General features: G+C 51.0%; 1 protein-coding gene across 3 annotated transcripts in view; it reads left to right on the top strand.

Annotated features, from left to right (window-relative positions):
- The window catches only part of KAT14 (lysine acetyltransferase 14), a 532,637-nt gene that overhangs the window by 380,506 nt on the left and 127,766 nt on the right, over positions 1-24,365 (top strand). For all 3 annotated transcript variants that reach the window (XM_085611763.1, XM_085611764.1, XM_085611765.1), the window contains one exon: positions 1,961-2,136. In XM_085611763.1, the coding sequence (XP_085467889.1) occupies positions 1,961-2,136 (176 nt within the window). The remainder of the gene's footprint in view (positions 1-1,960; positions 2,137-24,365) is intronic.

Genomic DNA, 24,365 nt, shown 5'->3' on the forward strand with positions numbered 1-24,365 from the left:
TCCCTGAGAGAATGGGTAGCACTTTTGCAAAATCTCACAATACAAAGTCAATAGTCGTAAAAAGATCAATTGCTTCACATAAATGTTCTGGAAATGAAGGTGGTCCTTCTAACCTTCAAGGTTTTTGCACCAATTTTATTGACCAGCTGGATACTAATCAAAAAGACAATACCACAACGATTCACTGTCTAACCAAGCAAGTGAGTACCAGATCAAGGATTCTGTCTCTAGAAGCTCAAACAATCTGACATTGGTTACTGGCAAGGAATCTGTCGATTGAAGCAATCCATTTACCAGGAATCCAAAATTGTCAAGCAGATCTACTAAGCAGATACTTAATAGACAACCATGAATGGGAATTAGACAATGCAGTCATATTATGTGTTTTACAAGACTGTTTCTCGGCATAGACTTATTTACCACAAGAGAAAAGGCATAATGTTCAAAAAGGCAGGAACCAAACTCGATGGGCAATGACCTTTTGATCGTTTGGTCGAAATGTTTGCTCTTTGCCTTTCCTCATATCCCAATAATCCCAACAGTACTAATCAAGGTCAAAGCATCAGATGCCGTAATAATTCTATTAGCACCAGAGTTGCCAGACAATGGTGGTCTCCAGAGCTACTTCACCTCCCCATCAGACACAACAAGAGGTTTCCGTGCAAACATAACCTCCTTTAAAGAATGCAAAGGAAGAATTTTTAATCCCAACGTACACCCCGTGAATTTGTTGGCAAGGTTCTTTAAATCATTCAATACGGACACTTAAATCTTCCTCCAGACTGTATTGCCATTCTCAAGGAAGCTAAACGTCCGAACACAAGAGCGTCATATACTTTTAACCCCTTCGCCGCTGTGCTCGTGACGAGCTCAGCTCGTCATGACTGACAGTGGAGGTGTGTTTATGACGAGATGAGCTCGTCACGATCCCGCCCACTCGTTAGTTCTCCCGCACAGGGGGGGAATTAATCGCGCGTGGGCGGGCCGCGGCAGTTATGACGAGCTCAGCTCATCATGAGCACAGCTCCACTGTGACTCATGACGAGCTGTGCTTTGAAGTGATCACTGGTAGTAATCTTGCATATAGTGGCCAAAAATGTAAACTTGTCTGATGTGGTCACAATTGCAGCACTGATAGTAGTAGCTCTCAGTGAGTCTCAATGAACATCAGTTGCTCTTGTTACAGAAACGGTTGGAGACTCCTGGTAGAACTGATTCTTTGGCAGGCCAGGCAACTTTGAAAAATATATTTCAGTGGAGTAATTCTTAGTTGTCACACGACTGCTTAACCTACTTCTTAAAATTTGTTATCATTAATAGCAGTTAGGATCCTACGATGCAGAAAGAATAAATACTTATTTTAAATTCCTAGATCTGCATTGTAGGTATCCTCAACATAAACATAAGTCATAAACAGCCCTCCCTCCTCCACGGTTGTCAATACATTTGCTATATTTTTTCCTTTTGTAGACCATTTCCGCCATTCAAAAAGAACTGAGGCTGCGAGGCAAACTGCCAGTATAGTGCATGCTGGAAAGGGAAGCTACAGGCTCCTTAGAGTAACAGTGCATTTTCCTTGCACTTCTTAAACTGCTGACCTGACAGGCTCCTTTTTTACTTAATTTTTCTTCCTCTGCATGTGCTCAATAGACTTTTTTCGCATTTAAACTCAGGGTTGCCTCTTGTAAGATGCTGCAATGTGATCATGTTCCAGAAAATTCAGTAAAAAGCAGGCCTGTCACATTCTTTAATAGCAGTAACTCTGATTCTGTGGACATTGAGGTGGTTACCTCCAACTAATAATGACTTTCAATATTTGAAGAAAAGGTGTTCCAGGATTCCCGCAAATGCATGGGAATATTCTATGTTTGACTATCAGCAAGGATACCTACGGTGCAGAACTAGGAATACCAGCAAGTAACTTTTTTCTTTTTTCTTCAACGTAATGCTGATTGTCAAGGCGTGACTATGAAACAAAACCTCTAAAGCTGCAGCTTCTGGGAGAGATCCGTTCCTATACTCACCGTAATGATACGAGCTGGAAACCTGAGCCTGAAACACCTATTGATTACTGTTATGTACGCCCCAACCACATTCCTACGATCAATTCCATGTGTCGGGAATTCTTCTGGCCAGGTAGGGTTAGTTCATTTTTTAAAAACATTACATTCAATAAAGTTTCCAAAATCCCTCCAGTTTGTTTCATAGTGATTGCTTCTAGAGATTAATGTAGTTTATTATTGTAAATTCAGTAGAAAAGCAGTGTCTAGCTCTTTGTCCACTGGCCCTTTGTCATGGTTTACATAATTATTTTTTTGTTTTATAAAAAAAGATTAATTTTTATTAGTAATTTATGTTGAAAAATGTAAGAAAATATATGGACGCATCGAAATGGGGTAACTAGGAACTGAGTAGAACAGTATAAAACATTATATCACTATGATAATACCAGAGTAGACCTAGGTTGGGCTCGGCTACCCTTTTTCAGTAATTGTCTTAGCAGATGATCCTTGAGATTTTTCCTGAAAGTGAATAATGGGGTATGTAGGATGGAAGAGAGGTCCAGGAGGAGGTGCCTGCTCTACAGTAGGATTGTTTATGTACAGTGGCTTACTTAAACTTCAGAACTTCCCCTCCTTAACTGCCACATCATAAGGTAGGCTAAATGTAGTGGATTTTTTTAGTGAATGCTTTGTGAACTAGCTAGCATACATTGAATTGTACTCACTGCTGTTTACTTGCTGTAAGCCACACAATGTCCTAGTGTATTCACAATTTGATAAGATTACTTTTGCTAATACAGCGGTACTAGCAGCTCAGAAACCCACATATTAATTGCATGCTTTAGGTTTTTCCAAATTCATGGATTCCATGCAAGATTCCTGATTTTTCTCTTTGATTATGAATGCTTCAACCTGCTATCATCGAGCCAACAAAGTCCCTCGAGATAATGCTGGACAAAGACTTCAATATGCAAGCACATATCAGCGCATCCTGAAGAGGAGCTTTATTCCAAGTGAATCTCCTCAGGAAGATAAAACCATACATATGTGTGGAGTTATCTTACATATGTTGGAATGTTGACCTTGTTGCCAGGCTGGAATGTTATCCGTTGAAAAGGATTGTATTTGCTAATAGCTGTAAAGCTGAGCTGGAGGTACCTGCTGTTACTCTTCAATAAAGATCCTTGTCTTCACAACTTTTGTGGACGTGGATCTTTACTTTGGCGACGAGCTGACTTTGATATGCGCAAGGGGCAGATGATCAGTACCTCCACCACTGGAGGAATTTTCTACTGCCAAGGACCCATTACAAGATACTACTTCTACTATCCTATTACAAATGAGCCTCTGCATATTACTGTAAGTACTTTTGGCACAACCTTCTGCTGGCTAATTGTTTCCTGCGTGTTGTGCAACTATACCTTTCACCTTTCTTTTTGGCTATGTATCAGTTGGATGGATCGTAACTGAATCGGATTCAGCCTAGGAATTATGATACCAACGTGGGAAATGCTTGACTGGATTGAGATTACCGTGGGAATGCTCAGCGTGCTTAATTAACTGAGCCGGATCCAACTTAGAATTTCGCTACCGGCATAGTGTGTGTTTGACTGGATCAAATTTACTGTGGAAACAATTAGCGGGCCTAATTGACCGAAACCGCTCTACATACTGGCAAGTTTTCAACAGGGTGTTGATTGGGTGTCAACTATCTGGAAAGTTTTAGCACTGTGGAAGTTGCACGTCAGACGTCCAAAGGCCGTCGAAAATAAGCTAATTTGTTCAGAACTGCACTTTGCATGTCTAGAAAGCTTGGCAATATTACCGCTTTGTAGAATTTTGTGCCACCTGTGATAATTTGCAACTGTTAGACGTGAAATTGATAACGGATTGCCAGTAAGATTGCAAGTCTTCAAAACAAACAGCAAACGTTTTTGGAACGCTTACTGACATCCCGAGGTTGCATTTGGACTCGCGCTCCTCTGTTACGACTCCATTCTTCACAGTCTGTTCTTGCGCATGCTCCGATAAAGCCAAACAAATTACGAGAGCTGTTTCGCTCTCTGTTTCTCCACGAGCTTCATTCTTCAACGTTGTCTGTTACACTACGTTTGTGAGCATGCTGCTCAGACAAGCCCGATTTCCATTGGACAATCAACGTAAACATTACGTTTTGGCGGCCATTTTGGACGATTGTGAACAATTCCCTTACTTTACATAGAAACACGACGTTTTCATCGCAACAAAGCCAAGGGATTGCATTTTTTGAGAACTGTTTACATTTTGCAACATCGACCTCGAGGAGAAAACAATTCAACTAGGAACTTAATTGAACAATTTTCAAGCAACAATTTGGTTTGTTGTTTTCAGTTCTTATTTTAGTTAATTATATTTGTTGTTTCATTTAATCCTTGCTTTCTTACAGGTGAGACTGATTGTATTTTGTAATTATATTTAATAATTAATATGGCTGATCAAGGGTTATCTGCGCCACCAACTTTCCTCCCTACTCCAGGTGACCCTGCTATTCTTTGGAAGGATTGGAAACAATTATTTTTAACTTACATCCTTGCTACTGGTGCAGATAAATATGGTCCTGTGCGTAGGCAGGCAATCTTACTTCACCACTTAGGTGTTGAAGGACGCCGCCTATACGAGGATCTGCCTGAAATTTCCTTAGGGATGGGAGATGGTCAACCAAACAATGTCTACGAGATGATGATGCAGATGTTAGATTTACAATTCACCACTAAAGTGAATGTTGTGCTAGAAAGACGTACATTTTTTTTCTCGTAAACAAAAGATGGGTGAGGATATTGGGACATATGTTGCTGCCTTAAGGGGTCTTTCACTGACTTGCCGCTTTGAGAGTTTGGGGGCTTCCCTTATTTTTTTTTTTATTTTTTTTTAAATACTTTTTATTGGCATTTAAGAATATAAGTATACATACATCATTTTCCGTGAAAATGGGTACGTTACAAGAGTGGACAAATAGACCAACATCAATATAGAGAGTGCGTATATGTCTTGTTCCGTGTGGAAGTGGTCTGTATGGTAGCAGATCATTGCCTGTATAAAAAACTGGGGAGGAGAACCAAACTGGGCGATGCCATGGAGTTCTGAGTGACGGGGTCTAGGCTATGTCCCAAATCTGCCATTGCCCATTCGGCTATATAGCTGCCTCCCATCTAGGGGGGGGTGGGCGTGTGCACAATCCGGGATGAGGAGCCATGGGGTGCATCAGGTGAGCAGAGGGGGGAACTCAGCTGGCCCAGAGGTGGTGCGGGGGGACATTGGGGGGGATCCCCCGCCGTGGAGACCCGGACCGCGTAAGGCGGTGCGGCGTCGGGGGTATTCCTGTCGGCTACCAGTGCGGTTGGGATCTGAGATTGTCTGAATTGGTGTAGTAGGAGCGCCCATTCTAAAGAGATTGGGGTTTTACGGGTACCTTTGGCCTCCTCCTCTCGTATTGCATCCTCCTCCGCAGCAGCCCATTTAAGAACAGCCCCCACCCAGGCTGCAAGTGGAGGACCAGTAGGGGACTGCCAGTGCATTGCTATACAGCGTTTGGCCAATAGGTGGGCCAGGAAGACGAAGCGCATCGACACCTTGTGTCGCTTTCTCCGCCCCAGGATACCCAGTGCACATCCCTCCCAGGTAGTCAAATGGGTCAGCCCAGTGAGATCCCTGAATGTTGAGTGGATCGAAGTCCAATAGTGCTGAATGCCCGGACAGGTCCAGAACATGTGAAAGAAGGCAGCATCCTGCGCCTGACAACGAGGGCAAAGAAATGTAGTGTCGGGATAAAAACGTTGAAGGCGCGCTGGTGTCAAATAGGCGTCAAATAGGCCCTATGGAGAATGTGGAACTGTATATTTTTAAAGCGGGCATTCCTGGATACTTTTTTGGGGAATTCTATCGCTCTGTCCCATTCGCTGTCGTGAAATGGTCGTCCCGTCTCCTCCTCCCATAGGGCTCGGAGAGGCACCAGCAGTGGGGGTGTTAGGTCCCCAATTGATTTATTCAACCATGTAATAAGGTGTCGGCCCCGTCCCAGTTGTAAGAGTGTGTGAAGGACTGGGTGTGTGGGAGGCTCCCCTTGCGTGAGGTCAGAATATGGTCGAAAGTGGCTGAGGAGTTGACGGTGAAGCAGGAACTGGCCTGGGGGCAGATCGTATTCCTCCATGAGCTGTCGGTATGGCCTGAGCTGTCCCTCGTCAAATAGCATTTCCGCTTCGACAATGTCCCTCGCCGTCCACTCCCGAAGCATGGCGGGTGTGAAAAATCCGTAGTTTCTGGGCCAGCCGACCAGCGGTAGTAATGGCGTGTATGGAGGGCAGCGCGGTGCCATGCGGTGGATACGTTGCACACATTTCCGGGCAATGTCCACCTGCAGGGGGTAGGTTCGCGTGGGACGAGAACCCGGCAGAAGCAGGCGACGCAGCTCGGGCAGGGGCACATGTCCCGTGACAGTGCATGTCTCAAGCAGGCATCGCTCCGCCGTCCAATATGAGAGCCATTGGAGCTGCGACGCCAGGAAGTAGGCTTCGAATGAGGGCGCCCCAAGCCCCCCTTGCGTCGTGGGCAGTCTTAGCTTGGCCAGCGCGATTCTGTGCCGTCCCTGCCCCCATATTAGAGAGCTGAGGAGCGTATCTAAATCTTTGAAGAAGGAGCGGGGGGGAATCACTGGGAGATTGGTGAAGTAGTACAAAAGCAGCGGGACCAGTATCATCTTTGCCAGGGCTACCCGGCCAATCAGGGCCAACGGTAAACTCCGCCAGAACCCAATGGAGATCGTATCCCTGCTAGTGCTCTCCGATGGTTCCCTTCAAAAATGTCAAGTGGGGAATGATATAACCGGATCCCAAGGTATCGGGGACCCTCCGTCGCAGTGCAGTTTCCGGTCACCGATCCAGACCTCCCGAGAGGGGGCGTCCGGGTGGAGGGGATAGACCATCGATTTGTCCCAGTTCACCCTCAGCACCGAGGCCTCCGCAAACTCCGCCAGGGCGGTCTCAACGGCGGTGAGATCCGCCGTCACATCCCGTATATATAGTAGATCGTCTGCATACATAGATACAGTGTGTGACGTCCGCCAGTGGGATACCCCAGGCCCGTCCATCCCCGCGGAGCCGGATGGCCAAGGGTTCTACCGCGAGTGCGAATAAGAGGGGCGAGAGGGGGCACCCCTGTCGCGTGCGCCTGTGTATCGCAAATTCCGGGGAGATATAACGACCGAGGCGGATCCGGGACGTAAGATTGGTGTAGAGTAGGCGAGTATAGGCTATGAACGTGGGGCCGAGACCCGCCCGCCCCAGGACTGCAAAGAGGAATTGCCACGTTAGGGTGTCGAACGCCTTTTCAATGTCCAAGATCAGACACGCCGCGTGCGGAAAACGATCCCCGATCTGATCCTGAATGTGAAAGAGGCGCCGAATATTATGAGAGGTATTCCTCCCTGGAACGAAACCGCACTGGTCCGGGTGTACTAACGGGCATATGATTTGAGAGTATCTGTCCGCCAAAATTTTTCCCAGGATTTTACAATCAGCTGTGAGCAGCGTGATGGGCCGGTAGGAGGCGAGGAGTTGAGGGTCTCGGTCGGGTTTCGGAAACGTCACGATCACCGACGCTCTCATAGAGCCGGGCAGTTCGCCGAGTCTAAGCGCCGAGTCCAATACTGCTGATAGACGAGAGGTCAACTGTGGGGCAAAAGTGGCGTAATATTCAAGTGGGAGCCCGTCAAGGCAAGGGGCCTTGCCGCGGGCCAGTGCTCGTACCGCACTTGTAATCTCAGTTGTTTTTATCTTTGCGTCCAACCCCTTCCGGTCTACAGCGGCAATTCGAGGAAGGGGAAGAGGGTCGAGGAAGTGGTCGATGGCCCTGGGGTCGAGAGACGTGGGAGCAGTGTAGACTGCCGAGTAATGGTGATAGAACGCCTGGAGGATCTCATCCTGAGATTGCACCAGGGTACCCTGGGGATTTATGATTGCAGTAATAGGCCGGAATTCGGTATCTTGCTTAGCAAGCCATGCCAGGAGTGTGCCCGACTTATCACGGTCCCGATGCATTCGGTTTGCGTATGCCCGAAAATTGTGACGACGCAAGTCCACGCACGCCACCTGGTACTCCGATTTGGCGTGGGCGACCTGAGCTACCGTCGCCACTGATTGATCTGCGGCCTTAGTGGCCGTAGCCAGTTGCTGCTCCGCCCTCTCTAGGGCTTGCTCCAGGGTGTGTCGCACCCCGGTTCTGTACCGAATGCCTTCTCCCCTGGCCACTACCTTGAAACCATCCCATTCGACCAGGGTTGACGACGCGGTCCCCGCATTATGCGTAAAGTAGTCTTGGATGCTACGTTGGTGGTCATGTGTAAAGGTCTGGTCCGTGAGGCACTCCCGTGACAGCCGCCACGTAGGAACAGGGGGGCGCGGGGGTCGCCACTGGAGGCCGAGAAGGTGCGCATCATGGTCGGAAACGACTCTACCCAGATAATCCGAGTGACATATTTGCGGGAGAAGCGCTGCAGTGCATAAGAATCGGTCAAGCCGAACTCGTAAATTATGAGGAATGGAGTGGAAAGAGTAAATACGGGTCTGGGGATGGTGCAGCCTCCATGCGTCCGTGAGGGACCAGTGTGCGGCCCACGCTTTAAAGCGGTCTATTTGTCTATAGGTGGGAGAGTGTGGGAGTGGAGGGTGTGAGCGATCCAGCCCCGGGTCCAGGACACAGTTGTAGTCCCCTTCTAATAGCCAGGGCACCTGTGTGAATTGAGCCAAAGAGATTGTGAGTCGGTCCCAGAATTTATCCTGGTCGACATTTGGGGCGTATATACTGCCTAAGAGGGCAGCCCTCCCGTCTAAGAGACCCTCTAGCAGGACGTATCTGCCTTCGTCGTCCACCACCCGTCTTAGTTCCCGAAAGGGGGTTCCCGGGCGAATCCATATCAGTGCCCCTCTGGCAAACGAGGAGTAAGTCGTGGCGCAGATGAGTCCGCGCCATTTTACTCTTAGTTTGCCGACTTTGGTTGCATTAAGCAGAGGATAGATGCCTTCTGTCGTTTCGCATAGGCGTATATCGCGTAGCGCTTACGTGGGGTATGTAGACCACGTGTGTTGAGTGTGAGTATATTAATGTCTGCGCTAGTTGTCAGTTGTGCCAAAGATGGTCCGTTCTGTGTGGGGACGGGGTGTGGTGCCCCTTAGAGAAATCGAATAGTGGGCCCTCAGGGACGTGCTGCGTTGGAAGGGGGCAGGCGGACTGGAAGCCTGGAAAACGGATGTGCTGTGGTGTGAAACTCCATGGCGAAGTGGGACATATGCAAACCGGGGTGTAAACAACGTGTGGGGATGCGGGAAACTGTCCCAATACTCAGGACTCATCGTGCGGGTAACGATGTGTCCAAACTACCTCCCGTAACACTAAAGGGGGGAGAACTGCTTTATATGATAGGGGGTGACGATGTGCTAGTGCGAGGCCGCACGCTGAGTGGGCATGTAGTAGGATATGGAGCAGAGTGACTGTCCCTGCGGGCGCCATATCATGGGTGCTGGGTGCGCATCACAGTTAAGGATACTAAGAGTCCGTGTGCCTGAGTTGCCTCAGGAGAGAGGAGGAGAGGGCGGCCCATCCAATAGTCCATCTGCGGAGTGGCGTGGGGGGTGCCGCCTGGTCCACCCCCGAGACGGTGCTGTCGCTGTCGTTTTCGCCTTCGGAGGAGAACAGGTGCGGAGGTCGATCTATAGAGTCTGAGGGTTGTGTAGTGCGCAGGTTGATCACCGCTTGTAGAGCTTCCCGTCTTTCTCGCATAATCTGTTCGAGATCCGGCGAGTCGTGGGAGCCCTGCGTTGGTCAGGACTCGATGTTACGGAGCTTCATGGGCCGCTTCCGGGCGTGGAAAGTTTTGAGAGGGGAGCTCCTCTGGGGACGAGGATCGGACGCCCGCGAGCAGTGTTGATCTGCCCAGTCTTGTGCGGCCTCCGCGGATGCGAAGAAGAGGGAGGATTCTTTATCGATAATCTTGAGGCGGGCCGGGAAGAGCAACGCGTATTGGATCTTATTGTCCCGCAGCCTCCGCATTACGTCCAGGAAGGAAGATCTCTGTTGTTGCACCGCTCGAGCATAGTCCGGAAAGATCATGATGTGGCTGTTGTCCACTCGCAACGGTGCGGCCAGTCGCGCCGCCCGAAGCACCGCATCTCTATCCCGGAAGTGCAGGAACTTGGCGAGAAATGGTCGAGGAGACGTGCCGGGCGGGGGCTTTCGGGCCGGCACTCGGTGAGCCCGTTCTATGGAGAAGAATGGTGTGCGGTCTGCAGGCGGGGTAAACGACTTCAGCCACGTGTCCATATATGCAATGGGGTCGGCACCTTCGACCCCCTCCGGCAGTCCCAGTACCTGGATGTTGCAGCGTCTCGAGCGGCCCTCCAAATCCTGCGCGTGTTCTTCCACCGCAGCTAGACGAGTAAGGACCCCCTGGAGCGTCTGCTGTTGCTCTTTTAGTATGGGCTGTATTTCTGCAAGTGTCCACTCCTCCGTACGCACCCGGTCCGCCAATTTCCGGTGGTCATCGCGGAGGAGATTTACATCCGTCGCCAGGGTACCAAGGCGTTCTTCCATAGACAGACGGGATAGTTCAATGGCGGCGAGGACCTTATCCAGCTTCTCCGAGATCGATAAGTCCGTGGAGGCCACTGTGTTGGGGGACTACGTCGAGGTCCGGGGCATGTTCTCCGGGGCCGTCTCCGGGATCACTTGATGCTGCGTGGGTTTTGACTTCCCCATCGTGAGTCCACGCGGTCCGGATGAGTCGGTAGTGTCCGCCGAGTCGCAGGAGCCCCAGCGACGCAAGGAATCCACGGAAGGGCGGAAGGCGCAGCCGCGTTGTCTCACGGGTGAAGCCGGCCCACCAAGGCCCCCCGTGGACCAAGCACGGGAATCGTCCACACCAGCCACCAGGCGCCACACTCAGGGCGCTCCCAGCACCAATCCACCCCTCGCGGGGTCTCCACCGGCGACTGACGCCACGGGGTATCCTCCGCGGCCGCCTCAAGGTCAAGGGGGGAGCGTATGCAGCGTCCTCGTGGCCCCCGTGCAAGCCCCAGTCTTTCTCAGGGTCTACTGTCGAGGCGAGGCCATCAATGTCCCTCGGCGACTCGTAGCGAGTAGGCGGTCAGCAGGTCTGGCGAGGGCACAACAGCTCCCACGGGTCGCACCCAGAAGGCCGTCACTTCGGTGGGCGGCCATTTTAGGGTCAGGCAATCGCTGGTCGGGTCGATTGAATGCCTCCAGGTCCCGCCGTCCGCAACAAAGCCCAGCACCCCCTTAGCTCCCTCCAGCGCCAGTCACATGGAGTACCTTAGGTGCACGGGGGCCGCCCAAGGGTCCGACTCCGGGTCTCAGCGGGCTCAGTGGACTCAAGATGGCGGGTGCGCTCGGGCCAGCAAAGCCCCTCCGCTCTCCGATGCTCCCCACGTCACCATCCGGGAGTCGGCTCCCTGCTCACACTCCCCGAGTGCCGGCGCGATCAGGGCGAGACGCGTTGTCAGCTTCCCTGTCTCCCCTCACGGCATCCCTCGTATCGTACGGAAGAGCTCCGCCGCCATCTTACGGCTTAAGATGCGGCGCTGGCGGCAGCAGTCGGGTCAATTCTCGTCCAGAGGGCTAGGGGTGCGCCCAGGCTTCCACTGTCTCCCCGCTGTAATGCAGCCACCCTCCGATGCCCCCCCCGCATCGATCAGCACCCGGCGGGACACTCCATATAGCTGCCGAGAGGCGCCCAGACGCGGAGCCTCAGCAAAGCCGATCCGCCATCGTGGCTCGCTTAGCCACGCCCCCTTGGGGGATTCCCTTATACGTGACCCAATTGTGAGATGTACTAATAATAAGAGAGTACAAGAGAAATTGCTTATTAAAGATCCAACCTCAGATGGGGCGATACAGATTGCCAAGTGTTTAGATCACACTGAATTGTGGATAAAGGAAATGGAAAATCATAGTAATTCCATAGTGCCGAAAGAGCAAATGGGAAAAGGAGGTGAAGTTCAAACATGCGTGGATTAAACTAAAGCAGTGAAACAGTTTACTAAAACTCCTAATAAGCTTCCAAATAAATGTAATGATACTCCTCGTGCAAATACTGCTACTTTAGAAACAAGTATGAGGATTGTTAAGTGTTATTGTTGTGGTGCTCCTGGGCATATAGCTTCCAGTCCCAAGTGTATGGCTAGAAATGCGTTATGCAGAGCTTAGGACTCAAATGGATGAGAATTTCATTCAGTGGGAAAAAGGTGCATGTTCGAGTATACTTAACTAAGCAGGGATCCAATTTACTAGGTTGACGTCACCAAAAGGATTTAAACATTGTTCTTGATCCTAATGCAGATGAGCCTGTTATGTCCACAGTAGTACACAATATTAATACGACATATCTAACAAATTTGATGGAGAGGTATCCAAAAGTTTTTTCTGAGGCGCTAGGTAAGCTCAAGAACTTTTCACGCACGATTGTCCTAAACAAGAATGCAATTCCAATTGTACATAAGGTGAGTAATTTACCATATTTGATGAGGGACCCTTTACAAAGGGAACTTGATCAAGGCACCATAGAGCCCATCGAAGCATCAGAGTGGTTGGCTCCCATCGTGGTTGCACCCAAGGATGGGAGCAAGATTCGCTTATGTGTGGACTTGCGTGACTTAAATAAAAACATTTGGGTGGACAGGCAACCTCTACCCATTATTTCTGAGATGTTGACAGCTATGGGTGGTGGTACCATCTTTAGCTTAATCGATATGTCTGCAGCATTTCATCAAATTGATTTAGATGTGGAATCAAGACATCTCACCTCATTTGTCACACCATTAGGTGCATTTCGCTATTGCAGAATGCCCTTTGGCTTAGCATCTGCCTCAGCGGTATTTCAGAGTGATGCAACAGCTTTTTGAAAACATGGATGATGTCTTGTGTTTTCAAGATGATGTGTTTGATTGTGGGGAAAGATAATGAACATCATGATATGGTAATGGAAGAGGTTTTGAAAAGAATGGAGAACAATGGACTAATCATAAAAAGAGAAAAATGTCAATTAAGGAAAAGTTGTGGTATCAAGGCTAAGAAAAGTATTGTTTCGGCCATCAAGGGTGCTCCTACACCTCAAAATAAGGACCAGTTAAAGTCTTTTCTAGGCCTAGCTGAGTATTGCTCGAAGTTTGTAAAGGGGTTCATAAAATAGTTGAACCACTGAGGATGCAAATGAAAAAAGGGGTTACATTATACACGCACAATGCAATCCTTAAGAATGACAGAGACCTATAAAAACATTCATGGGATGGGTAGACCACCAGCTTATAAATGACCATATACAAGATAGGCACAACAACCTCAGGCCCGCAGTAGATTAAACCATTTGCCCCAGAATCTGTCGAAGAGTTAAGGACAATCCCTAGCTTCGAAAAAAGGCTCCTCCTGGTTACTGCACCAGTCCACCCCCCTTCTCCATCTCTGTACTGTGGGGGATTTAGCTTGAGACCAGTGTGCCGCGATGTCCCGTTTTGCCAACGCTGTTCCCAAGAAACGCTTATCAGCCCGGGATCCATCAAGGCCGTCGAACACCCCCAGGAGCATGCGCAGCGGGTCGTGGGGTACCTCCCACTCAAGGGCCTGTGTGAGCTCGAGCTCCACCCCCGCCCAGAATGGCGCAAGGGCAGGACATTGCCATACCATGTGATAAAAATCAGCCGAAGCCTGCTGGCAGATCGTGCAGGATGAGGAGGGCCGCAGGCGAGCGCTGTACAGGCACGCAGGGGTGAGGTATGCCGCATGAGATAATAGAGCTGGACTAGTCGCAGCTTGGAGGAGTTGTCAACGTTTTGGGGGGCCATAAGAGCCACCCCTCCCAGCGAGCGCGAAGGAGGTCCAGGACCGCGGGCCATTGTTCACTAGGGAGCGATAGATCCGCGACACCCCCGCCCCCTCCCCCCTCTACCCAGGTTCCCCATCATCACTTGGGCCTCAAGGGGGCTGAATTCTGGGAAGGATGTGGGGGAGGGGATGTGGACCTGAAGGGCATATCTGAGTTGTAAATACTTGTAGAATTGGGAGGAGTGGAGGGAATAACGGTGCTGTAGGTCTGCAAATGATCTGACATGGTCCCCCACCCAAACGTCTCCCAGAAGCGAAATCCCTATGAGGTCCCACATGCGAAAGACCTGGAGAGAGGACACCTCCGCCAGCCACGTCCCATTCCAAAGAGGCGTCTGTCTGGTCAGTTTCCGGTTCCACTTTACATGTCTTAGCGCGGCACGCCAGGCCACAAACACCGCCCTGGTGACAGGAGGAAGAGCCTGCGGCACTGGGCTCCCATACGGGTAGGCTTGGAGCTGCGAAAAACCTAATGCCCAGAGTTCCACTCTGTACTCCGGGTCGGACCAGCCGCCCGCGAACCAGTCGTTGATCAGGATAAGCCGTGTGGCCGGGTAGTAGAGGTGAAAACTAGTCACCCTCATGCCCCTGTCGTACGGTGGTATGCGTCAGTGCGCCAGGGACATTCGCGGCCTCTTTCCTCCCCATAGAAAGCGGGTAAGGACCCCGTCCAGCTCCCGGAACCAACTCCCTGGGAGATACAAGGTAACATTCTGTAATATGTATAGGAAGCGGGGGAGGACCATCATTTTGAAAAGGGCACTTCTGCCAAGGGGGTTGAGAGGGAGAGATTGCCAATTCTTAAGGTCCGCCTTTGCCCTAGTAACTAGAGGGGTGATATTTAAGGCCCACTCAAGCTCCGGATGTAGAGCAAGCCATACCCCCAGGTACTTAAAATATTGCCCACGCAGGGGGATGGATGTTTGCCAATCGAAGCACGCACGTGAGGGGTGCAAGGGGACCAGCGTGGATTTTGCCGAGTTGAGCCTGAGCCCAGAAATTTGCTCAAAGGCCTCGAGAGCATCCAAACATCTCTGGCCAGAGCACTCGGGATCCGCCAGAAAGAGGAGAACGTCACCGGCATATAAGGCTATTTTGTCAATCTGGGTCGGATCCCAGGCCCAACCCCGGATGAGGGGGTCTTGGCGGATGAGGCAAGCCAGGGGTTCCATCGCCAGGGCAAATAGAAGCAGGGAGAGCGGACAGCCCTGGCGAGTGCCCCTCTGGATAGGGAATGGCTCCGAAAGCCAAGTTGCTGAGGACCCTAGCCCTAGGAGCAGAGTACAGGACCCGGATGAGACGTCGGAACGCGGGTCCGAGACCCATCCTCTCCAACACGTCCGCCAGATAACCCCAATCCACCGTATCAATGGCTTTCTCGAAGTCTAGGAAGAGCAGGGCTAGATATGGGGTGAGTTTGATCTCCGTATTAATGAGGGAGATAGGGCGGTAATCCGCGCAAGCAAGGGAGGGCGGCTGCGTCTTTGGAAGGACTACGATAGTGGCCACGTCTGTCTCGGGTGGAAAGGACCCCACCTCCATTACATGATTGAAAAACTCCACCAAGTACGGAACCAAAGTGTCCCGGTAGGTCGCATAGTACTCCTGGGGGTATCCGTCGGGCCTGGGCGTTTTGCCGGAGCGCAACAGTGAAATAGCCCCTTGTATCTCTTCTGCTGTGATAGGGCGGTCGAGAATTTCGGAATCCGTCGGGGAAAGACAGGGCAACTGGGTCCCAGTGTCGGCCAATAGGGCCGCCAGAGAAGACTGGGGGGCTCGGGCTGTGTAAAGCATCGCGTAGTAGCCGGCGAACGTGCGAGCAATGGCTCGCAATGGCCCAGATCTCGGTAATAATGCGGTTAGGGATAGAGATAGGACACTAAATTATGCAACAGTTTGCCATTCTTGTCGCCCCAGCCATACACGCGTGCGACCAAGGAGCGCAAGAGCGTTTTGGCGGATTCCAGTGAGAGCTGAAAGATCTCCTCCCGGATCAATGTGAGCTGTCGAGTGGAATCCGCATCATCATGGTCAGTTTGGGCGCCTCCAGCCACGCTGCCTGGGCTTCCAGCCGAACCAACCGGGCGGATTGCTCTTTAAGCTTCGCGTGGACCAGACGTCTACTCACCCCTCGCATCACAGCCTTGCCGGCCTCCCACACGGTCCGCGGCTAGTAGACTGAGCCCACATTGGTGGAGAAGTAATGTTTCAATTCTTGCCCGAGGGATTCAACAAAGTTCGCATCCTGCAGGAACCAGGCATTCATCCGCCATACCGTGCGGGTGCCATTAAAATGGTTACCGAGACGGAGGGAGACGGGGGGTGATCTGAGATGCCCCTTGGTAAGATCGCGGCCCCGGACATCAACTGACAATCTGTGGCAGGTAACAGAAGCAGGTCAATACGAGAGTGCGTGTGGTGGGCTGCTGAGGTGTACGTGTACTGTTCTTACGGGGATGCCACACTCTCCAGGCGTCACGGAGGCCCAGGGCGGAGGACCAGTCAGATAATCACTTTGCAGAAGACAAACGGGAAACCAATGGGGCGCCCGTCGTGTCACGTGAGGGCTGCAGGACCGCATTAAAGTCGCCCCCAACAACCGTCAGACCCCCTGTAAGGGAGGCGAAAACCAGCGTTAGTTGATGAAGGGTAGAGGCCAGGCTGGCGGGAGGAATGTAGGTACACAGAAGATTAAGGGGATGCCCCTCGATCATGCCCGTCAGGGCCACATACCAGCCCTGGGAGTCAGTTTCGGCCTGTGTCAAGGTGAAGGGAAGTCCCTTCCGGAGCAGTATGGCCACCCCCCGGGAGCCTCGCGTGAAACCAGAGTGCCAAACCCTATCGAACTCGTATCGGGCAAGGAAGTTACATCGGGAGCCCAGGAGGTGCGTTTCCTGCAGGAGCAGGATATCTGGGGCATGACGCTGGGCGCTGCGAAGAACCGCTGTACGTTTAATCCGGTCCAGTAGACCGTTAACGTTCCAGGAGAGGATGTGTGGGGTCCTATGTAGAGTAGACGCCATCCTGTTGGGTAGTGTGTGGGAGGGAAAACAGCTGCGCGGGCACCCCCAGGACCCAAGGGAGACAATGATCTGTGCCTGAGGCCTTTGCGCAAAGGGGCCGTGGGCTGGTGAGTCTCATGTCGTCGTCGAAGGCAGTTGTGCGTGGATGTCTACCAATGAAAACAAGGAACAGCGGCCCGTGGGCGGCTAAAAACAACAAACATTCGGAAGACAACGGTCCTTCCCCCCTCTCATTCCCCCCAACTCTCCCCACCCTACACTTCTGAAAATGAAGCATCTGTCGCCCTGGAAAGAAAACAGTTCAAAACAACAACCTCGCAAACAGACTAGGTGCTAAGCTAAAACGGTTAGCGAAACAAGAATATGGCGGAGATGGACCCCCCTCCTTATGTACGGATAAAGATTCAACATCTGCTGCCATTACACATACGACTACACACATCAGGGGTTGCAAGTAAGTCCAGGGAGTGGAAGAGGAAGTAAGTCGTTTATCATGTGTGAGCCCCGTGATCAGGGCACCCCCCCCTCAACCAGTACAAGTGGGATGAATGTGCAACGATAGCTGCCAGCGGGCCAGAGACTAAGTTAGAGAACTGGTCCCGAGGCCGTGTTGCCTCTGCCTGAGAGATTGAAGGAGCGGTCATGCACCAGAGCTTGAGAGTTGATTCAGGAAGTGTTCGATGCCAGTCTCTTTCAGGCAGCTTCCCCGTCACCGGATCCGTGGAGCGCCGGGCTCCTGGAGAGGTCGGAGACGGACACCGCCTAACGTAAGGCCTCCATGGGGCCCAGCTTACCGCTCAAGTCCAGCAGCGGAGTAGGTGGGCTGGGGGAACCGAAGCCTGAGTCGAACCCGGGAGCAAGGGCGCCCAGACAACACACCCGGCGACGGGGTTGTCCCCTCCCGACGATCATTTTTCTAACGGGACCTGGTCCGGCGTCTCTGAGGCTTAGGCGCAGTCGGGAGCGGCAGTGAAGGGGCACGATGCACTGGGGAGGAGGATGACCGATCCAGGAGAGGCCGCTCCTCCATGAGCCAGGTCCAAGCCGCCTGAGGGGTATCAAAGAAGATCGTTTGGTTTTCAAAGAGGACCTTGAGCCGGGCAGGGAAGAGAAGGCCATAGCGAAGACACATGTTCCGGAGTTTCTGTTTTACCTCGTCATAGGTTCGCCTCTGAGCCTGCACCTCCCTGGTGTAATCCGGGAAGACCATGATTCGGACGTTCTGAAACTGCAACGGGCCCCTTGCTCTTGCCGCTCCTAGGATAGCGTCTCTGTCCCGGAAGTTGAGGACCCTGAGGATTATGGGTCGGGCAGGGGCTCATGGCGGAGACTTGGGAGCCAAGGAGCGATGGGCCCGCTCGACGGCCAAACAGTGCGAAAGGGAGTCCTTAGGCATCCACGAGCGCACCCAGGTTTCCACAAATGTGTCAACTCGACCCAGTTCCACTCCCTCAGGAAAGACCACAAGGCGGAGGTTGTTGCGCCGTGACCTATTTTCGTCATCCTCAGCCCGGCGGTAGAGCTCCGGGGTCTAGGTCTGAAGACGCGCCACCTGGTTCTTAAGTTGGCCGATGTCGTCCTCCGCTGTAGAGATACGGGACTCTGCCTCGGTGACTCGAGCCGTTGTGTTGCGCAGATCCTGACGAAGGAGAGCCATGTCGACCCTTACTTCTCCGATCTTATTTTTGACACATGTTTGCGATGCGCCTATCGCTTGCAGGATGGTGGTGAGGTCGCCCCTGGGGGCGCCCGACCCTCTGGGCTCCCCACCGCCAGGGTCTCTGTCCGACGTGGTAAATCGGTCCATTTTCGTTTGGGTTTGGGGGGCCGAAGCCTGCAGGGTGCGACTCTTACCCATGGCCACCAGGGCCGGATCTTATCGACACAGGCTGCGTGAGCAAACGGTCCACAGAGGAGGAGGGGGGAGCCGTCGACACCCAGACCGTCGATACTCCGGTCCGGGCGCCCAAGATCCCCCACAGGCCGCGATACACCCTGGGCAACGTTCCAACAGAAAATGGCCACCCCTTTCAGGCGACCACTGCAGCAGCAATGTCCAAGACCGGTCCCCCCGTCCAGGCGGAGCAGCCTCACCCCTAGGGGGCAGGAATGGACAGGCAGCTCAAGGGGGGCCGGGGCCCGGGATCAGGTGTGAAGGGGGATCCTCAAACTCCTACCATCCGGTCCGAGGACGCACCCCTCAACAGGGAGCACGGTGTGGAGGGAAGCGAGACCCGTGAGTCCAACAGGGGGGGGGGGGGCAGGCAGGAGGCGTCGTCTCGCCGCCACCCGATACGGTGGCCGAGTTCCTCCCCAACGCCCCTCCCTGGAGGCCTCCGCCGGCCAAGGGTCAAGGGAAACACCCCCAACCCCGGGCTCCTGAGGATCCGAGAGCGCCGGAAGCGCCGGTGTGCCCACGGGACGTCCCATAGCGCAGGGAAGTAGGCCCGGGTGGCCCAGGGCGCCAAAGGAATCAAAGCGGGAAAGCCGCCACGAGGGTGGGCCAAGACCCACAGCTCCGGCCGTCCAGGACTCCCCAATGTCCCTGGCGCCGGGCGATGACACTCGTGGGAGGGCCCCCCCCCCCCGACAGCAGCGACGATGCCAGTCAAGTCTGCCGCGGCCCCCGCAGGCCGCACTCCCCCGCAGTTCAGGCCTCGCCGCGTGGGGGAAATAGACACAAAAACTCAGCCACAGGTCAGTCTTCCCCCGGCACTACTGCCCGACAATAGCAGCCGAGCTCCCACAGCCCCAGGCTCCGCACTCACCGCTCGCAGTCCGGCGGGTCCGGACAGGCACCAGCTTCCACACCTCAGCGTAGGGACAGCCGCTCCCCGCAGTTCTCAGCCTCAGCAATAGAGAATCCGTCCTTGAGCGCCTGTCCGCCAACTCCGCTGTCCCAGCCGCCGGGTAGCCCCGCCATGGAAGAGTCAACAGCGTCCGAGCTCCGCAGCGCCGGAGCAGGACGCAGGCGGGGTCGCCATTTTGTAGCTACAGCGGCCAGCCGGGGTGACAGAACCTGCTGATAAAGGCTCTGATCCTGGGCTCAGGCACTCCGGGGTTAAGCAGGTAAGGCACAGAGATTGCTGCAGCTAAAAACTAGGGTGGATGGCAGCGGATGGTGGCAGATGGTGGCAGATAGAAGGCGGATGACGGAGGGGGTCCAGAGCACTCTCAAAGTGCGACCGCCATCTTGACGCCTTCGGCCACGCCCCCGCATTTAACAAAATTAAGAGTAGTATTGTGAATGCTCCTACTCTTGGTCATTTTAATGTCAGGGCTAAAACCTTTGTTACAACTGATGCTAGTGCAGTTGGAATTGGTGCAGTTCTAACTCAAGTGAATGATGGGGAAGAGAAAATCATTGGATTTGCATCCAGGAAGTTGCGTGATGCTGAGTAATCATATTTGGTGATTGAGAAGGAAGCTGTGGCATGTTGTTGGGGCGTAAAACATTATAAGTATTTAAAGTCCGCACGGATCACCAGCCTTTAGTTCATCTATTTAAAGGAGGCAGAGGCTTGGAGGGTAGTGTTACCCCCAGAATTTCCAGGTGGATGTTGTCAGTGCTTGAATATACCTTTGTGGTTGAATATGTCAAAGGATTAAGAAATGTTGTGGCTGACTATTTGTCCAGGATGCCAATAGAAGAAGTTGACACTGATGTGGATGATGTGATTGGGGAGGTGTTTAAGGGTGGTAGTGAGGAGGCTGCCTTTAGTAAAGAGGAATGAGTGAGCGTCATGTCAAATGATGAAGTTTTGCAACATGTAGTAAGATGTGTGTCGGAAGGATGGAATGAAAGTCTCACTGAGAATGTTCGCTTCAGAAGTTACTACCACGTGGAAAGTGAATTAAGTGTATGTGTCGGAAGATTGATGAGAAGATGTCAGTTTGTGCAACCGGTTGGGCTAAGGAGTAAAATTGTGAACATTGCCCATGAAGTGCACCAGGGAAGAAATATGACCAAAACAAGGGTGCAATAGTCATATTGGCGGCCGGGTATGGAAGGTGACATAGAGGATGTAGTGAAAGAATGCTGTGCATGTGCCCAGGCCGATAAAACGAAGATAGTTAGACAACCTCCTTTAGCATGTATGTTGTTTCCCAAACGCCCATGGGAAAGAGTAGCGATTGACTTTTTAGGTCACGCAACAAGTTCTTGATGGTTCTGGTCGATTACCATTCTAAATGGCTTGTGGTTGAAACCACAGAATATGTGAATACACAAAAGGTTATTGCATTTATGGAGAGAGTGTTCATGGATGAGGGAATCCCGAAAGTTTTAGTATCGGATAACGGTGTCCAGCTAGTGTTGAAAGAAATGCAAGAAATCCTATGCAAGCTTGGAACCTTTCATGAAAGAGTTGCTATGTTCAGACCACAAGCGAATGGTTTGGTTAAAAGAATCAATTGCTTGATAATTAAGAACATCCAATTGTCACTTTCTAATAGACTGTCGTGGTGTGAGGAACTTAAGAAGCTTGTGTGGTCATGTAGAGTGACACCGCATTCTATGACTGGGGTTTCACCATTTATTTCTCTTAAATGACGTGAGCCGGGTGTGAAGGAATTTCCTGGTTGGTTGAAAGATAAGGATTGTGTGTGGGTTGATCGAACGGCTGTGGAAAGCAGAGTAGCCCAGCGTCAGTTGGCTACAACAAATTTTTATGCCAAGAAAAGTGTAAAAAGTCTTGATACAAAAGTAGGAGATTGGGTGGTCGTAAGGCGTGGTGGAATTGTCACAAAAGGTGACAGCAAATTTTCGGAACCAATTCAAGTAAAGTCTGTAAATAGAGATATAGTTGTTCTGACTGACGGTTTTACTTGGAGTACCGGTAACATTTGCAAATGTTGTGCTCCTTTACCTGTTCTTGACAACTAATTGTTTTAATAATATTTTTATGAATCCTGTTGTTGTTAAAGGGGTATATAAGGGGGGAGATGTGTGAAGTTATCTTACATATGTTGGAATGTTGACCTTGTTGCCAGGCTGGAATGTTATCCTTTGAAGAGGATTGTATTTGCTGATAGCTGTGAAGCGGAGCTGGTGGTACCTGCTGTTACTCTTCAGTAAAGATCCCTGTCTTCACAACTTGAGTGGAAGTGGATCTTTACAATACTACTTCCAGATTTCAAGATAATAGTAAAATCCGTAGTCACCTGCAAAGTAGAATACTAGAATGCTACCTTAACAACAGGCCTGCCGAAAGCGAAGAATGGCACCTCTTAAAGCAAACCTCAACGCTGCAGCAAGACTGATTATAGGAGTGAGGTATTTCAATCACATCACTGCCTCTCTCAAATCTCTTCACTGGCTCCCTTTCGAAGCCGAGATCTAGTTGAAGATAGCCTGCTTGACACACAAAGCTTTCCACCTCAAGACACCCTCATATCTGACACAGAAACACAAGATATCAGGAGGTGGCCGCTCCCTTAGAGTTCAAGCTCCCTTCTGCTAGAACCTCCAAGATTTAGGAAAAAGACCTATGACTGCACCATCTCTGGGTCGCCACAAGAATTTGGAACTTGCTACCTCCAGAAACCCATACAGGCCTGTGATTCTCACACTTCAATAAAAGCTAAAAATGATATTTGTTTCAAAATCTTTATTAGAAACTATCAGCAAAGGCCTTAAAAGAATAGTTGGTTAAAAAACGATACATCGCAAAGATAGGTTAAAACATTAAGATATACATCCAGAGCTTGACATCATACTAACAAAAACAGAGCTACCGTTGATTAAAAAAAAATTATTTTCCTAACACGTATTGCTTCCCACATGTAAGAAGCAACACTAAAACATATTAGAACATTGGAATGTTGAGAGCTCCATTGAAGACAGTGGAGTGCTCTGGGCTTCAAATGGCTGGTAAAAGCCCGGAGCTCCAACATTCCAATGTTTGTCATTCAATGTTTTGCTGTGAAAAAAGCCCTCATGGAGCCCAAGGGGATTTAAGTCCCCTTAGGCTCTGAAGAACCAGAACCTTTTGGACCTGGCGGCGCAGGGTACGCACAAAGTCTCCGGAGTTCTCCTGCTTCGCTACACAGAGACACGGGACACTCTGTCGGTGTTAGAAGATCAGATTTATTTAGCTGCAGCTAGTACAGTTATCCTAGAAGTACACAGAGTAGGTTCTCAGGAGACTGCCACTTCACTCTGTGGCGCATCAGGTTAAATACTATACAATGATACAATTATTGACAAAATACACTCCCGGAGCGTACAAGAAAGAGCCAATAAGGAAAGTTGGAAAACAAGGCGGAACCAATAGGAAAGGGTTGAAAACAGAAGTGTCAGATAACTCGAAGAGACCTCTCCTCTAACTGTGTTTGTCACCCCACCCTCAAGCTAATACATTAACATATTAATAACTAACTTGCAGGTGGCGAGATACGTTTGTGTGTATTGGAGGACAGTCGTGAAATGAGAGAATGCTAGCAGGAGACAGTGAAGGGCAGTCGATAAGATACGGTCAGAAAAGAATAGTGTGAGCCAACAGATAGTTGAGACGTGGATTAAAAAAGCCAGACAGGGATTAGTGTACTCGGCTAGTTCTAACACCAGCTTTGCAAATAGAGGCCGAGGGCGTATTTCTACACCAGGCTACAGAAAAAGCAGAATAGACTTTGTTCGCCGTGCTGCCTGAGTGATGGCAACACAAAATGGCGGCGGGCCACAAAATGGCGGGTCGATTCGATCGTGATCGAAAATCGGAGTTCCTCAGACCCTCCTTTTGCCAGAACTCAGGCAAGATAGACCCATGTTAATCTGAGTCCACGTCAATGGCCATGAGGTCATCGAGCTGTTGCTGTAACATCATTCTTATATTTTAGTTACTTGTGGCTTGGGTTTTGTGATGCACATTGTAGCACAAAGGTCACAGATAGCGGGACCACAGTGCATGCAAAGGCAACAGGAAAATATAATGGTCAGGATTATACCAAGGAACGTCAATGCTTTCCAACCCCATTTGGACAGTAGTCCCCAAAACCATTCCATTAAAGACCAATCTCCTTCGTCCTGATGGATAGACTCAGAGATTATGTGCAACTTGGAGATAGCTTGGTATACTGTCGGAGCGTCATTAGGTATGAAAATACAGCAACTCGACCCGACCAGTTTGCACACTCCACCACGATCGGCAAGAACAAAGTCTAAGGCAACTCGATTTTGTAAGGTCATAAGACGATCCGCCTTTATTTCTGCCCTGATGTTACTTAAGGCTCCTACAGTGATGTCTATTGTAGTCTCTACAACACGGACTAATTGCCTTATATTTCTGCTGTTAGCCATGGGACCCCAGAAGGGAAGAAAACCTTTAAGGAAATCTCCTCCCTCTTGTCCTGCTGTGTCCTTTGAATCAATAATCCCTCTGCCGTATCGGGTTCGGTGATGGTTTGCGGAAGCAGTGTA

This window comes from Triturus cristatus, chromosome 6 (genome assembly GCF_964204655.1).
Source record: "Triturus cristatus chromosome 6, aTriCri1.1, whole genome shotgun sequence".
NCBI lineage: Eukaryota > Metazoa > Chordata > Amphibia > Caudata > Salamandridae > Triturus > Triturus cristatus.